The 16,666-nt window shown below is 42.9% G+C and overlaps 1 protein-coding gene across 2 annotated transcripts; it reads right to left on the bottom strand.

Annotated features, from left to right (window-relative positions):
* Nucleotides 1–11,145: 11,145 nt before the first annotated feature.
* On the bottom strand, nucleotides 11,146–16,214 carry si:ch211-214j24.15 (GTPase IMAP family member 8). 2 transcript variants are annotated; one of them, XM_010874195.3, is made up of 5 exons: nucleotides 16,090–16,214; nucleotides 14,852–15,526; nucleotides 14,027–14,731; nucleotides 13,059–13,739; nucleotides 11,146–12,914 (listed from the first exon to the last, which is right to left on the bottom strand). In XM_010874195.3, exons 1-5 carry the CDS (start codon nucleotides 16,115–16,117, stop codon nucleotides 12,064–12,066), a joined length of 2,940 nt encoding a protein of 979 aa, XP_010872497.2. In that variant the 5' UTR covers nucleotides 16,118–16,214; the 3' UTR covers nucleotides 11,146–12,063. The 2 variants fall into 2 exon arrangements, with proteins under 2 accessions (XP_010872497.2, XP_010872496.2); XM_010874194.3 differs by having other exon boundaries at nucleotides 11,146–12,932.
* Nucleotides 16,215–16,666: the final 452 nt, after the last annotated feature.

Raw genomic sequence — 16,666 nt, forward strand, 5'->3', positions numbered from 1 at the left:
GAAAGAGCTGTAGTGCTATTGCATACTCTAATTACTGTAGGGTGGAGGAAAGTGTTATGCGTGATGTTTAGGATAAATAGCTCTATGTTTGTTAGCTGGAAATTCTGGCACTATATGTAGCAGATGGTTTTAAATCCAATATTCAGATACATTCAGTACATTTAATATTGTAGATAGGATTTGAATGAGGAGAGTTGAGAAATCCCGGACATTTTTTTCCATGCAGTCAAACACACGTAGCCTGGTAATTTATTCAGGCTATCAAACGGTAGAATGATGAAAGGGGTTTAGTGTCAGTAAGAGTGTTTGGGAACCAGGCCAGGAGACCATGGTTTAAATCTCCCCTCCTGCGTACGACTGTCCTGGGATCCTTAACAACCTCTGGATAGACGTCTTCTCATCTTTTACTGTAGACGGACCACACTAGAGAGGGGAAGACAGGATACTTAAAGGGAACAGTGGTATTCAAGAGGGAGCTCAAAAATAACAGAACAGTAATGCAGAAAGAGTATTTGCGCTGCAGGTACTCTAGTTAAGCGGTTAAACCGTGTGACTGGTTACTGAAAGGTTACTGCATCCAATCCCAGAGCCAAGCTGAAAAATCTGTTGTTCCTCCTTCAGCTAGACAGTTAACTCAGATTGTTCCTGTAAGTCACTACGGAAGAAGGGCTGAAGTGAACCAAAAAAAAAAAGCAATGGATGAAGAGGCACGTCAAAGTGTTGACGCTGAGGATCTAAGTGATTGTCTTAGTCAGTATTGACAGCCAGGCAGACAGAAAGAGGAATCCGATTGGTTGGTGGCCTGGTATTGAATAGCCGTCAGTGATAACCAGATCTTCTATTTCTTCGTCAGAGTTTCCTTCACTATGTGATCTGATCCCAGGCTCCCATTAAACCCTGCAGGCACTGGGTCTGTGTGCGTGTTGTATATGTATGCTTGTTTCAAAGTCTTTGTGCAGCTGGGTCAGGTTCAGTGAAGCAGCACATTATTGCGGCAGGCTGATGTTCTGGAAATTCTTAACAAGCAGACACAGCATTTTTGTGTTTATTTGTGTATGTGTTATCATGTCGTTTATGTGTTATTATGTGTCTGTATATAGCCTACAGGATGTTTTATATTTGTGTCAGTTTGTCTGCATGCGTTTGTGAAAGACTCAGACATGTTTATATGTACAAACGCACACCTGGGTACCTACAAATGCAGCTCTAACCTTTATGCTTCCAAACACAGTCATTGCCTGATGATCTTTCATTTCACAGTCATTTCGAACAATCTTTCTTTTAGATGTATATGCTATAAGAAATCTGAAATTTAATTTCCCTTGTTAATAATTGGGTCAGGCTGTAGAATAAACATTTTAAATGAAATAAAACAAGTGAGTTATGCCATCATTAAGGTATTTTTATTTAGTTTTTCAACCAAAGCATATGTGGTTTGTTACATGAGAATTTTGCTCAGTAGTCCATGAGTAGAATGTCGTAAAATCTCTTTAGGTGGAACAGAGCTCACGGTCCTGACAGAGGCAACCCAAGTCCTTGTTGACTAGGAACAGGCTTTCTAATAGCCTTCTTTTAAGTGGACTTGAGGCAATAAACCTGTCATCAAAGTGCAGCCTATAAAGTGTGCATTGTATGTTATAGCAAGGCACTTGTTCATTATTCAGCAGGTAATAACAGTCTCTGAGACACAGTTACTGATTCAAAGAATTCTTACTAATGGTTCTCAGTTTTGGGGCTTAATTGTTTCCTGAAACGGTACCCTTGAGATTTTCCTTCAACCTGGGATTTCATGGAGGGATGTTTGCAGGAAGGGGTTCAGTCCTTGAACATGGTGAGTCAAACAGGAACTCTCTTTCAAGCCAGGTGGTAACCAGTAGCACCAGATTTATCTCCAACACCCAATCCCACACTGCTGGACCTGGACTTTCCCTGGATCAGCAAAATGCACTCCTAGGGGAGGGGTTTAATGGGGATTTAATGGGGGACTGGCATAGGAAGGTAGACTTCATTTTGTGTTACAAGATGAAATCAGAATGGATTTAATATGGAGCTTTTGCCCCCTATAAAAACCAAAAAGGGCCAAATGTCAAAGTGGGAAATAAAATCTACATAAAATCTAAATTAACGATGAGAAAATAATTGGTTTTATAAGTATTCAACCCCTTTAGTCAACATTTTGTGGAGGCACATTTGGCAGCAACTATAGTCACGAGTCTATTTGGTGAAGTGCACAACACTTTTTGCCCATTCGTCTTTGCAAAGTTGCTCAAAGTCCATTAAGTTGGATGGGGCTATTGTCAACTATTTGAGTGCTGGGCATTGACTGGCCCACTCAGTGACAGCTTTGTCTTGGTTATATACTGTAGATCGTTGTCATGCCGTAAGATGAATCGTCATCCCAGACTCAGGTCCTGTGCTCTGTTGATCAGGTTTTCGTTAAGCTCTCTCTTCTCTCTTCATCCTTCCCTTATTCCTAACCAGTCTCCCAGTCCCTAACAATGAGAAGTATCACCTTAGCGTGAAGTATGCTCAGTGTCTCCCAGCACATCTGTGGAAGACTGTAACTTCTAAACAGTTGCCATAGGCCTCTGGGTTGCCTCCCTGGCTAGTGCCCTTTCATCCAATTTTTCAGAACGGCATGTTCTAGACAGATTTAAGGTTTTGACATTCTCTCTCCATTTCCTTTGAATGTTCTTTCATGTTCATGTTTTGGTTAGGAATTGTACCAACCAACTCTGGGACCCCCCTGAGACAGTTGTATTTAACCTTTAATCATGTGGAACATCTTAATTGCACACAGGTGGACTCCATTCCAATAATCACTTTATTTCTAAAGACAACTGGCTGCACCACAGCTCAATCAGAGCAAATACCTATGCTATCAATTCTTTTCTATTTTAGTATGAAAGTACTTATGAGAACCACTGTATCCACGTAGAAACATTCCAGACGATGGAATTTGATCCTGCGTGTGTGTGTCGGTGGGGTGTTCTGATCACTGGGCTGTCCCACTCATGGAGATGGATGTGAGTTCAGGACTGTCTCCCGGGCCAACACACCCCCTGCACACTGTTGGCGCACTGACACATCCTTTTCTCTGCAGCTTCTTTTGTTTCGAGTTGCAGACCTTTTTTAATGAGTGGGAAAGGCTGAGGATCAGCGTGAAGAAGGAAGTGAGAGAGAGAAGGGGGCGTACGAGAGGGATCGGGTGTGTGTGGGGGGAAGGTTGTGACGGGAGATGAGACGGGGAGTGGAAAAGATTAGGGAAGACTGAACTAGAGAGATGAACACAAGACAAACAGTGAATGCAGGACTGACAGAAGATAAAGTGGGATGGATGATATGGTGAGAGAGAGAGAGAGAAGTGGATAAAATGGGATTGATATTCATGGAGGTATAATGCAGAGCCAGAGAGACTGACCGAGATTAAGAAATCATGATTGCAAACAAATCACCTACGCCTCACTGTAGGACGTCAACAAGTCTGTTTATCATAACCATCCCTTCTTCCCTTGTAGCTTTCTGTTCATCACGTCATGCGGAGACCTTACTGGAGCATTTTCCTTTCCTTCTCTTCGGCTTAGGTTGTGATGGGATCAGATTCACATATCTGTCTCCCATTGGCCAGTGAGGTGGGAAGTGAGGAGATGCACTTTGAACACACCAGGTGGGACACTTCACGCTTCACAAGCACTAGGAGGATCAGTGCATAATACATGAACCCCAAGAAAATGCATTTCTAGAGTGAGGTGTAAAAACACTAGGGAAGGGACAGCATTTCTGTGTAAAAATATAACAAGTGCATTTTAAGAGCCAAGAGCATCACTTTGGATGTGATGGGTTTCTTCCTCCAAAAAAATAACCCAATGCTGACAAAAGTGAAAATGGTTTGTCATTTGACAAGATGTCCAAGTTACATGAACAACACTTGGGAGTAAACAACTGTTAACTGGTTAGTTGATAAATAGTGTTTCATCAGTCCTTTATTTCTGAGAATATATCACTGGTTTGTAGTACATTGCTGCCTCTCAGACAAGGTAGGTAACCTTTTAACTTTCCCCAGATAGTGACTTTGTTCTGGGGAAGAGTTTTTTTTCTCAATGTTTTCTGATTTTCAGACTAAAACTGTCTTATAAAACATTTTACTTTTAGGTTCTTACATGTGAGGTTTTATAGTAGAAAGCGATTGTCCTTGACCGCACAAGACTTCTCAAAGTGTTTATTTGCCCAGACGGAATTCTGTTAGTGTGACTAATCTGCAAGTCTCTTGGGCAAATTCTGAACTTTTATTCATTTTCCTTCTTCATGGTAACCTTAATTTACACAATCCCTAAACTGACTAAAGCATCTTCTTGTTTTTCATTCATGGGAGATTAAAAGTATTTGATGAAATCGAAGGGCAACTATAGATCGGTCTCCCTCTGAGAGTAGGCTGTGAACATACGTTAGTCACAAGCGATAACTCAGACACCACAGATTGAGTACTGAAAGGACATGGGTGTATGATTCTTAGAGGTCTTGGCATAGAGATGCCAAATTTTACAAAATGCAACACTCTATTTTAAGGGTGTTTTTTCATGCTTATCAGTCCACTATAACTCTACTGTAGTTGGACAAGGCCTTCTGACTGAGCAAACTAAAATATGTGACTAAATTAACACTGCTTTACTGACATATTCATCCTCAGAGCATGGACAGATCAACCAGCAGGAGTGTTTACTGACATACTCATCCTCAGAACGTGGGCAGATCAACCAGCAGGAGTGTTTACTGACATATTCATTCTCAGAATGTGGGCAGAACAACCAGCAGGAGTGTTTACTGACATACTCATCCTCAGAACGTGGGCAGATCAACCAGCAGAAGTGTTTACTGACATACTCATCCTCAGAACGTGGGCAGATCAACCAGCAGGAGTGTTTACTGACATACTCATCCTCAGAACGTGGGCAGATCAACCAGCAGGAGTGTTTACTGACATACTCATCATCAGAACGTGGGCAGATCCAGTACCAGGAGTGTTTACTGACATATTCATCCTCAGAGCGTGGGCAGATCATCTGGCATATTCAACATTTATTTCTCCGTCGCCTGTCTCCACCACCTTAAAGTTGTACACTATCATTCCAATACTCAAACATTCCAAGGTGACCGAGCAAAATAACGAATGCATTGTAGCACGGGGTCAGTTCCAACTGAATCATCAAGTTTGCTAATGACACAACACCGGGTCTGATTTCCATTAATGGTGAGAAAGCCTAAAGGACTGGGTAAAACAACCTTTCCTTCAAAAAGGAATTAAGGAGCTGAATCTGAGCCTGAGAAGACATAACGTGCCTTCCACACGTCACTGTAGAAAGGGTCAAAAGATTCAAGTTACTCGGCATCACAGAGGACCTGAAACGGTTCAGCTACACCAACTCCAGCTGACAGAGCCCTTTTAGCATCCGAGACACACAGAAAACACACATTGTAACTCATTGACGCACTCAACTAAACCATACACACACTCAATCGACTCCATAGAGACAAACAGTCTCTTACTCGTGCACAGACGGTGCACGGTGGTAGGGATTCGCACAAACCTTTGGTAATGTAATTTGAATGAAATCGGCACCACTCGTTTGAGAGGTATCATGCAAGTGGTTTCATGGACAGAGATGAAAATATGAACTTGAGACCATATGAAAATTGATTTTGAAACCATTTATGCAATTAAAAGAAACAGAAATGCATCTCCTTTTGCAGAAAAAGTTAGTTACACCGTTTCCATTTACCATCACGTAAAATAAGAATCAGCTGCAACAAAACCGGTGCAATTGATTAGAGAATCATTAGAGAGTAGCTTGGGAGCCTTCCATGAAGATAAGAAACTAGGTCTGCTTTGGTCTAATTATATGGGTGTGTGGTAACACATCATGCCAAGATCAAAAGACCTACCCGAGGCCCTAAGAATAAAGACTATTGACACCCATGAATCTGAGAGGGGTTACAAAGACATTTGCAAGAAATCCAAAGTGCGTCATTCCACTGTATTCAAATGGAGAAAATTCCATACCACTGGCAATCTCCGTACGACAGGTCGTCCCATCAAATTCAGCCTAGAGCCAACTAAAAGAGGCTCATAGAAGTCACTAGAATTCCACGGTAACATCAAGGGATCTACAGGCCTTTCTTGCCACAATCAATGTCAAAGTGAATGAGTCAACTGTCAGAAAGAGACTACACAAACGTCTCTTGCTTGGAAGAGTAGGAAGGAAGGAAAAAGACATAGCTGACAATTGCCAGAGATCATCTGGCTAAAAATTCAACTTTTGCAGTAAAGTGCTTCCGAAAAATTAGTGAAAGGTGGACTTGTTTGGTCACAATCCAGATGCCATATTTGGTAAAACCACTTCCTTTGAAAAGAATAAGCTCATACCAGAGAATTCTTGAGGAGAATGTGAGGCCAGATGACTGAAAGTTCAAGCTCAACCAAGTATGGATCTTTCATCAGGACAGCGATCCAAAGTACACTAAATCAAAACTACAATAGAATGTCTCAATAAACAGTTGAATCCCAGATCTCATATCCATATGACAAAATAATTATTTCCAGGCAGTGTACTTTTTGACATTATTCTATATTCTATTCTATATAACAGTATGTTCAAACATAAATAAACTGATGCAGTGAAGGAAAAAAGTATTTGATCCCCCCCCCACTGGCAAAGAAATGATCAGTCTGTAATTGTAATGGTAGATCTATTTGAACAGTGAGAGACAGAATAACAACAAATAAATCCAGAAAAACAGGTCAGAAATGTTATAAATGTATTTGCATTTTAATGAGTGAAATAATTATTTGACCACTCTGCAAAACATAACTTTGAGGCTGATGTTTGGCAACTCAAACCTTCAGGTCCCTCCACAGATCTTCTATGGGATTAATGTCTGAAGACTGGCTAGGCCACTCCAGGACCTTAATGTGCTTCTTATTGAGCCACTCCTTTGTTGCCTTGGCCGTGTGTTTTGAGTCATTGTCTTGCTGTAATACCCATCCATGACCAATTTTCAATGCCCTGGCTGAAGGGGAAGAAGGTTCTCACCCAAGATTTGATGGTACATGGCCCCATCTATCATCCCTTTGATGCGGTGAAGTTGTCCTGTCCCCTTAGCAGAAAAACACCCCCAAAGCATAATGTTTCCACCTCCATGTTTGACGGTGGGGGTGGTGTTCATGGGGTCATAGGCAGCATTTCTCCTCCTCCAAACATGGCGAGTTGAGTTGATGCCAAAGAACTTGATTTTGGTCTCATCTGACCACAACACTTTCACCCAGTTCTCCTCTGAATCATTCAGATGTTCATTGTCAAACATCAGATGGGCCTGTACGTGTGCTTCTTGAGCAGGGGGGCCTTGCGTGCACTGCAGGATTTCAGTTCTTCACTGCAAAGTGTGTTACCATTTGATTTCTTGGTCCCAGCTGAGATCATTGACAAGTTCCTCCCATGTAGTTCTCATGATCATTGCAACTCCACAAAGTGAGATCTTACATGGAGCCCCAGAACAAGAGAGATTGACAGCTTTTTTGTTTCTTCCATTTGCGAATAATTGCACCAACTGTTGTCACCTTCTAACCATGCTGCTTGGCGATGGTCTTCTAGCCCCTTCCAGCCTTGTGTAGGTCTACAATCTTGTCCCTGACATCCTTGGACAGCTCTTTTGTCTTGGCCATGGTGGAGAGTTTGGAATCTGATTGATTGCTTCTGTGGACAGGTGTCTTTTATAAAGGTAACAAGCTGAGATAAGGAGCACTCCCTTTAAGAGTCTGTTTCTAATCTCAGCTCGTTACCTGTATAAAAGACACCTGGGAGCCAGAAATCTTTCTGACTGAGATATGATCAAATGCTTATTTCACTAATTAAAATGCAAATAAATGTATAACATTTTTGACATGTTTCTTTCACTGTTCAAATAAACATACCATTAAAATTATAGACTGATAATTTCTTTGTCAGTGGGCAAACGTACAAAATCAGCAGGGGATCAAATATTTTTTTTCCTCATTGTATGCAAGCCAACGTCTGACTAAGATAGCCACATAGGACAACACAAACATAAAATAAAAAAGCTAAAAAGTTATTATTATAGAGGCCAAGCATGAGCCCCCCACCCACCACGGGTCCCCTCACCCACCATGGGCCCTGGGGCAGCAGCACCCCCTGCACCTCTGATAGCTACGCCAGTGATCAAGTATATGGCAACCATACCATCTTCTTCCGCTTCATCCGGGGCCGGGTCGCGGGGGCAGCAGTCTAAGCAGAGATGCCCAGACTTCCCTCTCCCCAGACACTTCCTCCAGCTCTTCCGGGGGGACACCGAGGCGTTCCCAGGCCAGCCGGGAGACATAGTCCCTCCAGCGTGTCCTAGGTCTTCCCCGGGGTCTCCTCCCGGTGGGACATGCCCGGAACACCTTCCCAGGAAGGCGCTCCGGAGGCATCCGAAACAGATGCCCAAGCCACCTCAGCTGACCCCTCTCAATGTGGAGGAGCAGCGGCTCTACTCTGAGCTCCTCCCGGGTGACCGAGCTTTTCACCCTATCTCTAAGGGATCGCCCAGCCACCCTGCAGAGAAAGCTCATTTCGGCCGCCTGTATCCGGGATCTTGTCCTTTCGGTCATGACCCAAAGCTCATGACCATAGGTGAGAGTAGAAACGTAGATTGACCGGTAAATCGAGAGCTTCGCCTTACGGCTCAGCTCTTTCTTCACCACGACAGACCAATACATCGACCGCATTACTGCAGAAGCTGCACCGATCCGTCTGTCAATCTCCCGTTCCATCCTTCCCTCACTCGTGAACAAGACCCCTAGATACTTAAACTCCTCCACTTGAGGCAGGCACTCTCCACCAACCTGAAGTGGGCAAGCCACCCTTTTCCGACTGAGGACCATGGCCTCGGATTTGGAGGTACTGATTTTCATCCCCACCGCTTCACACTCGGCTGCAAACCGTCCCAGTGCATGCTGAAGGTCCTGGTTAGAAGGGGCCAACACGACAACATCATCCGCAAAGAGCAGAGACGAAATCGTGTGGTCCCCAAACCTGACACCCTCCGGCCCCTGGCTGCGCCTAGAAATTCTGTCCATAAAAATTACGAACAGAACCGATGGCAACCGTTTCTTTCTTTTATTTTGTTGTTATATTTTAGCAACCTACATGTGAAATTGATTAAGGAAATCTGTTGAGCCTCAAGATGACTGCATGTCTTCTCTTTGGCTGAATCTGGAGTGCAGGAAATTGTTTTCAAAGTGTTATGAAATGTGATTGTGTGTTATCTCCATTTTACATTCACAAGAATCATAGCCATGATGTATTAATGCACTATTTTCAGGTTTCATCCATGGAATAAGTTATTTTACCTGATAGATCATAGGGCTTTCAGTAAATTCGCAAGAGTTACAAAAGTACAATATGCCTACCTGTCCAAACATTAATTATTTGCATAAATACACTGGCCATTTGTTTTACCAACTCCATCTTATGAGTTAGGGAAGGGGATCTGACCGAGATTTGGCTCCCACAATTAACCCAACCTCTCCAAATCACATAACCTTTTGGTTATTGGTAAACTATAATGCTAGGTTACTTGTGCTACAGCAACAGCACTAACCAAACAATATGAATTTAACAATGCATTTACATTTGATGTACAGGCAATTCAGATCTGCTAATGTGCTTTAAGCATTGCTAGGAACTAAAAAGTATTACATATGAATATACCAAATACACTCACCTAAAGGATTATTAGGAACACCATACTAATACTGTGTTTGACCCCCTTTCGCCTTCAGAACTGCCTTAATTCTACGTGGCTTTGATTCAACAAGGTGCTGAAAGCATTCTTTAGAAATGTTGGCCCATATTGATAGGATAGCATTTTGCAGTTGATGGAGATTTGTGGGATGCACATCCAGGGCACGAAGTTCCTGTTCCACCACATCCCAAAGATGCTCTATTGGGTTGAGATCTGGTGACTGTTGGGGCAATTTCAGTACAGTGAACTCATTGTCATGTTCAAGAAACCAATTTGAAATGATTCGAGCTTTGTGACATGGTGCATTATCCTGCTGGATACTTTTACAAGTATAACATTCTTGTCTTCACAATGTCATACTCTAATATTTGAAAACACACCATCTGACTTCTCTTCAATGGAAAACTGATTGTTGTAACCATCAATCCCAGATGGTGTGACTGGAGAAAAACTAAACCGAGGAACTTAGTGATGACAACATCTTAGTCTACACACTGACCCTGTTCTGTTGGGCTCCAAAGGTGAGTTTTGAAAACAATATGTGACATTAATAACAGCAGAATCATGAATGGACTGCTTGATGCGTTGATGTGGAACTTTTTGATTACTTAATTCTGGCGTGTTCTGGAAAAATGTGTTGTGTGTGAGTGTGAACATCAATATTTTCGCCCACAGGACTGCCGCATACTGGATATTTTTCCCTTTTCTCACCATTCTTTGTAAACCCTTGAAATGGTTGTGCGTGAAAATCCCAGTAACTGAGCAGATTGTGAAATACTCAGAACGGCCCGTTTGGCACCAACAACCATGCCACGCTCAAAATTGCTTAAATCACCTTTCTTTCCCATTCTGACATTCAGTTTGGAGTTCAGAAGATTGACTTGACAAGGACCACACCCCTAAATGCATTGAAGCAACTGCCATGTGATTGGTTGATTAGATAATTGCATTAATGAGAAATTGAACAGGTGTTCCTAATAATCCTTTAGGTGAGTGTATATATATATATATATATATATATATATATGTGTGTGTGTGTGTGTGTGTGTGTGCGTGCGCAAACATATCATTATAGCTTAAGTTGACCTTATGCAAAAAAACAATATGTGGCTTATTCATTTAGATCATTCCAAGTCCTTGTCACTGTTTAAAAACAAAAAGAGTCACACAGGATGCCTTCCCGTTGTGGGTAGACGTTTGGCCAATATTTGGCAAAATTAAAGTATACCCAACGCTTTGTGGTTCTCTCCAGAGGTCTCTCTTTTTCTTTATACTTTTCAAACACCTCAGCTTGTTGCAGGATGGACAGCAATTATGTAACCTGATGAGGATACACTCCCAGCCCTTACTTATGAGTGGTCAATTCCTAATGTGTAGACATAATTTCCATCCAGTATTACTGTGCATTTTGTGATTCTGCTGTAGAGGGATTAGCCATTGCACTGAAGCTATCACACCTGCAGCTAGTCACCACAGCACTGGAGAAGTGTTTTACTCCCCACCTGAAAGGTTGACAGCACTCTCATTCATCTCTTCTATTTTGCTGTCAGTTCTTTATTCACTCAATCAAACAAGGCATCCCATGACCAGACACAAGCCCTCTGTCAAGTCTCCCTTTCGATGGAGAGATACTTAGTTTGTTTTCAGGATATATTTCATGAATATAATAATGGGTCTTTCATTACATGAAATCTGCTCCTTGATTTGGACCCTCAAATGATCTCTATAAAAGCCTAAAATAGATAATGAAAATTATCTGGAAAATGTTATACAGTAACTGATGTAAATGACAGGTATCTGCCATAATAATGCAGTGATTTAATGTTTAACATCAGGACTAGATCCACCAACACTAGTTTTAAAAATAAGACGACTAATTTATCAGAAGACAGAAGAGAAAGCCCCCACAATTGCTTGTTAGAGGGCTCCCCCTTGTGGAATCACATTATAATTTACAGTCACAAACACTTGGCTGAATATACTAGCACGCATTAATAGGGTCACCAAAGATAATTTTATATCATATATGTACGTATGATTGGTGCCCAATGGCATTAAAACCACATACTTTCTGGAATTGTATGGCTAACTAAAGTATGGGATTCTACTAATAGATTATAAACATATAAACAACATATTACACATCCAGCCCAATATGCGGCAGTTCAAAATGTATTTTTGTCAATTGCAAAGTTCCCAGACTGCATCTTTATCAAATAAGGATAAAGATATATCAAGCCAATCTATAACTCACAGTTAAAGTCATTATTGAACATCTCTGTAGTAACTTTCCTCCCTGTCTGCCTGACCTCCGTCAATGGGCACAGCAGACTTCTGTGTTGTTTTACTTTTTTTACTGAGTTCCTGTATGATGCTACAGCTGTGATCCAGGCTTTGTCTGAGCTCTAGCAGGTCTCTCTGCATGCCCTCCAGGATATCCAGCTTAGACAGCTTCTTGTCAATGGATGACAGGACCTCCTGGCTGTCTACATCCACAGAATCATCCATAACACCACCCAGCTCACAGTCCTCCTCTACCTTGAAAGACCCCATAGTTTCTTTCCACACCATCTCAAAATAGGAGTCAATGAATGATTCAAGCTCCTCCAAGTTACTGTTCCCCCATTGATCAATCAGGGCCTGCAGGCCTCCTGTTCGTCCAATCTTCTTAAGGACCCAGTCCCTGTTGTGTGCAATAGATTGCATATTCATGCTGCTTTCCTGTTCCATCAGCATTCTTTCTGGTTCTTGGGGTTGCTCCACTGGTATAAGCAGGAGGACAGCTTGGTGTCCTGAAAATAGATTGCTGACAGGGTTTATAGATTTCTGTCCATTCTGTCTCACATGATAGCCCTGTGTTGATACAGTCTGGAGCCAATCTGTGAGGTTCACAACTAGTGGCTGTCTGCTTCCCATGTTCCACCTCAGCTCTTCCTGATTCCTCTGAAGCACACTGGCCATGCTGAGCAGAAACCCCTCCATATCCACAATGGAGTGGTTTTCTTTTGTTTTCTCTCCTCTTCTGGCCTCTGGTAATGCCAAGTCCTGTTCAGCAATCTCTAGGGCTCTTTGATCGTATTGGTTTAAACGGTCGTTTGACCTGGCAACCTCGCTCCCTGAAATAAAACAGAGCTCTGTCAGAACAAAAAAGTTAATGCAGCGTGTAAGTCATTCTGGATGAAAGCATCGGCAAAGTGCCTCAAATATGAAAAATGTCAAATGAATAAAATGCAATTTGAATGTGCATCGATTCTGCTTACCATCACGAGCGGGGGTCTCTGGATCGTTTGCTCCAGGATTGTCAATGTCCTTTCTCTGTATCATGACTTCATCCATCTCTTGGTCCTGCATTACCGTGAGACTTTTTCCCGCCTGTTCTCCTCCCTGTAGAAGCTTCAGCTTCTCCACCGCCAGCATCTCCTCTATCTTCTCCAGTAGCTCTGTGACCTGTGCACCAGCGCCCAGCCTCTTGCTGTCCAACACGTGATATCTGTTGCCACACCTCTCAACCAGACTCCGGAGTGGCTCCCCCTCGCTCTCAATGCGCTGCTCTATGGTACTATCTCCTAACCAGTCGCCAAAGGTGAAAAGGACCATGGCTCGTTTCCATGTTTTCTCTCCAAGCCCCCCCAGGTGTTTCTCGGCTCTTCTCCAGAGAGTGTGGCTGTAAGAGGAGCTCACATTCACCACCACCAGGAACACAGTCGCCCCAGAGGCAGAAGGAGACTCCAGGTGATCAGGACCCACAGACAGCCAGCCAGGTGGGTCCAACACCGTCACGGTCCTCCCCGTGACTTCTCCTTGTCCTTCCACACAGACAGTGGCGTGGTTCCCCACTTCAAAGTGCTCCCAGCCCAGGATGCAGTTTCCAGCAGAGCTCCTGCCTGTGTTAGAGCCACTCAACAGCACTATTCTCAGTTCTGAAGGACAGTGGAGCTGCCCTGCCACAGACAAATAAACATATTATAAGGATATAATATAAATAATATTAACAGCAATGCCATTTACCAGACACTTTTATCCAATGCAATTGAACACATAGAATCTATGTACAGACAGTCCTGGAAGTCAACCCACTACCCTGACATTTAAAACAATACACTCAGGTTGGCCTACTACTGGTGTACAGAGGATCACTCACATGTTTTGACATTTTAACGAGTCTAACATAGCTAGATTTTTTTTTTATTTAAGTCTCTGAAACTCAAAATATTCAAAGATGACCTACCCAACAGAGATCTGTCAGTCTCTCTTTGTTCCAGCCTCCTTGCTTGTCTCAGCGCTGCTCTCTCCTCCTCTACCCTCCTCTTCTCTTCCAGTTTCTGCAGAATGGCCTCCTCAACCTCGCAGACGCGGCCACCGTTGCACGCCACCAGCTCCTCGATCTTTTTCACCAGCTCGCTGACCTGAAATCCCGAACTGCTCCTGTTGTTGAGGACATGATACCTGTTGGCGCACTTCTCCACAAGCCACTGGAGGGCCGTCCCCTCGCTCTCGATGTGCTGCTCGATGGTCGTGTCTCCCAGCCAGTCTCCGTAGCTGAACAGGACAATGGCGTGAGCCCAGGCAGTGTCTGTGATGAGCTCCAGGTGCTCCTGCACCGCTCTCCTGTTGGTCTCTGTGAAGGACCTGTCTACACGCACCATCAGCAGGATGGCGTGGGGACCGGGGGGGCAGAGAGAAACACAGCGGGCAATCTCCCGCTGGTCGAAGACGGGACTTTCCCGAGAGAAGTAGTTCATCCACCAGCCTGGTGTGTCGACCACAGTGACTTGTCTCTCGGCAACATCTCCTGCTCTCATGGTGCACTGGGCTGTTCTTCTCTTGACGTCAAAGATTTTTCCACCCAAGATGGTGTTTCCTGCTGAACTCTTGCCGGACCACCTGGCTCCACATAGCACCACTTTGATGTTGGAGAGACTACGCGACTCCCCTGTCAGGAAACATCGTAGTTGAACAGAAATATAACAATCTACTGCACAATATGCTTTAAGAAATATTTTTTTTGTCTTTTGTCGTTTGTCTCATAAATACCATCTCAGCGTTAACTCACCCTTGAGCCGAGATCTCTGTTTCTGCACCTTTATCAGTCTCTGCTCCGCCTTTTGCTCCACTGTCTTTTTCTTTTCTTCAATCTCTCGTAAAAGCGTTCCCTCCATTTTAAAATAGCCGTCACTATTTTCTATCACCAGTCTTTGGATCTTCCTGAACAGCTCGGTGACCTGACTGCCACTTGTTCTACTCGTCGTGTCAAGACAGTGATACCTACGGCCGCATTTCTCAACCAGCCACAGGGGGGCACTGTCTCCTCTCTCAATCCCATGCTCCATAGGCGTGTGTCCAGACCACGCACTGCAAGTGAAACTGACAAAACAGTAACTCCACACCCCCTCACCGAGGAGGGCCAGGTGCTCCTCTAAAGCCCTGCGACGTTTCTCGCAGAACACTGAGCTGGCCTTCACAACAATGAGAAAAACGTGCGGTCCCGGGCTGCAGAGAGAGACGCTACGCATAATCTCCCGTTTCACCAGCTGTGGTGTGTCCTGCACGCTGAAGTCACACCACCAGCCAGGTGTGTCCACCACAGTGACCCGACTCCCAGCCACCTCTCCCACTCTCCTTGAGCACGTCGTCCGCTCTGTGGTGACAAACTCCTCACTGCCTAGAAGTACATTGCCCACTGCGCTCTTCCCAGAGTTTCTCCCACCAAGAAGAACAACTCTGAGGTCTTAAAGAGATACAAACAGATGTTTAATATTGTGCACGTCATTTGCAGTTTGTTTATACGCTTCCATTTTAAAGGAACTCGTTCTCACAATGATTAACAAAAATTGTACAACCACATGCACGTAAAGTCAAAGGTAGCCTCCAGACACAGATATCATGGTCGTTTGTATTCCCCCACTGTGTGACAATAACATGGAAGCTACAGTATACTGACATCATGATTAGATTGGTTTGACTATCACATGTTGCTTTATCACAATCAGAATGTAGCTGTTACACACGGTTCAGGGGGATATCATGAAAACATCAAAGCAGTGTTCATCATGCCCATATACATCGGTACATGCATGACATGAATCCTGGAGAGCAGTAATTAACCTTACCACATTTATATTTCACATATTTCTTTTGACTCTTGTAATGTAATATTGTTAGACTTAACATAGCATTTTAATGTCATTCTAATTAGATAAAGTTAATAATTTATAAGCCATGGGTATGTTTTCAATTATATAGAAAATTGTAACAAGTTATTATGTATGATGACTGAGAGGTAAAACGTACCACATATTGTTGCTGCTCTGGTTGACATTTCTCTTGAATTCGCTCTCTCTCAGTGCTTAGTTTCTCACCAAGAAAATAAATGTATAAACATAATTCCTAAGGCCAGTCCTTTTCCTTCCAGCTTACAACACATTTCTAAAAGACTGAGGAAGTGGACACTTGCTTTTATGACCTTTTATGGCTTAATGAGTCTAAAGGTTGTCAGAATTAATTAGTTAGTAAGTTGCAGTTAAAGAGACAAGCCAGTCCTCTGTGTTATTATCCACTGCAATAAATAAAAAAATCATAACAATGAAAACATAGAGTTAGGTTGGTTTTTATTCACCCACACTGTTAATTGGATCTGATAGTAAATGAAAATAACTTCTGAATAAATGCTTCATAATTCCAAAGCACTGATAACTGTATGATAAGCTTCATAAAGGGTTTAATGAATATAGCATAACTGACATAATAACATGTTAAATATGACACATCCTGCTTTTTCTTATATGATATAAACCTGTGCTTCATAAATAGTGCCATTAGCCCCAATTATTAAATACTTTATTAATCTAGTTTAAGAGCGCAACATGCT

This window comes from Esox lucius, chromosome 11, assembly GCF_011004845.1.
Source record: "Esox lucius isolate fEsoLuc1 chromosome 11, fEsoLuc1.pri, whole genome shotgun sequence".
Taxonomy (NCBI): domain Eukaryota; kingdom Metazoa; phylum Chordata; class Actinopteri; order Esociformes; family Esocidae; genus Esox; species Esox lucius.

What these genes read in the sequence shown, in the direction of transcription:
- si:ch211-214j24.15 (XM_010874194.3), bottom strand. Translation starts at nt 16,117, where the DNA reads ATGTCAACCAGAGCAGCAACAATATGTG. An exon ending in ACAGAGATCTCGGCTCAAGG is followed by an intron (nt 14,732 to 14,851) that starts GTGAGTTAACGC and finishes GTTTCCTGACAG; the next exon opens with GGGAGTCGCGTAGTCTCTCC. An exon ending in AGAGACCCCCGCTCGTGATG is followed by an intron (nt 12,933 to 13,058) that starts GTAAGCAGAATC and finishes TTGTTCTGACAG; the next exon opens with AGCTCTGTTTTATTTCAGGG.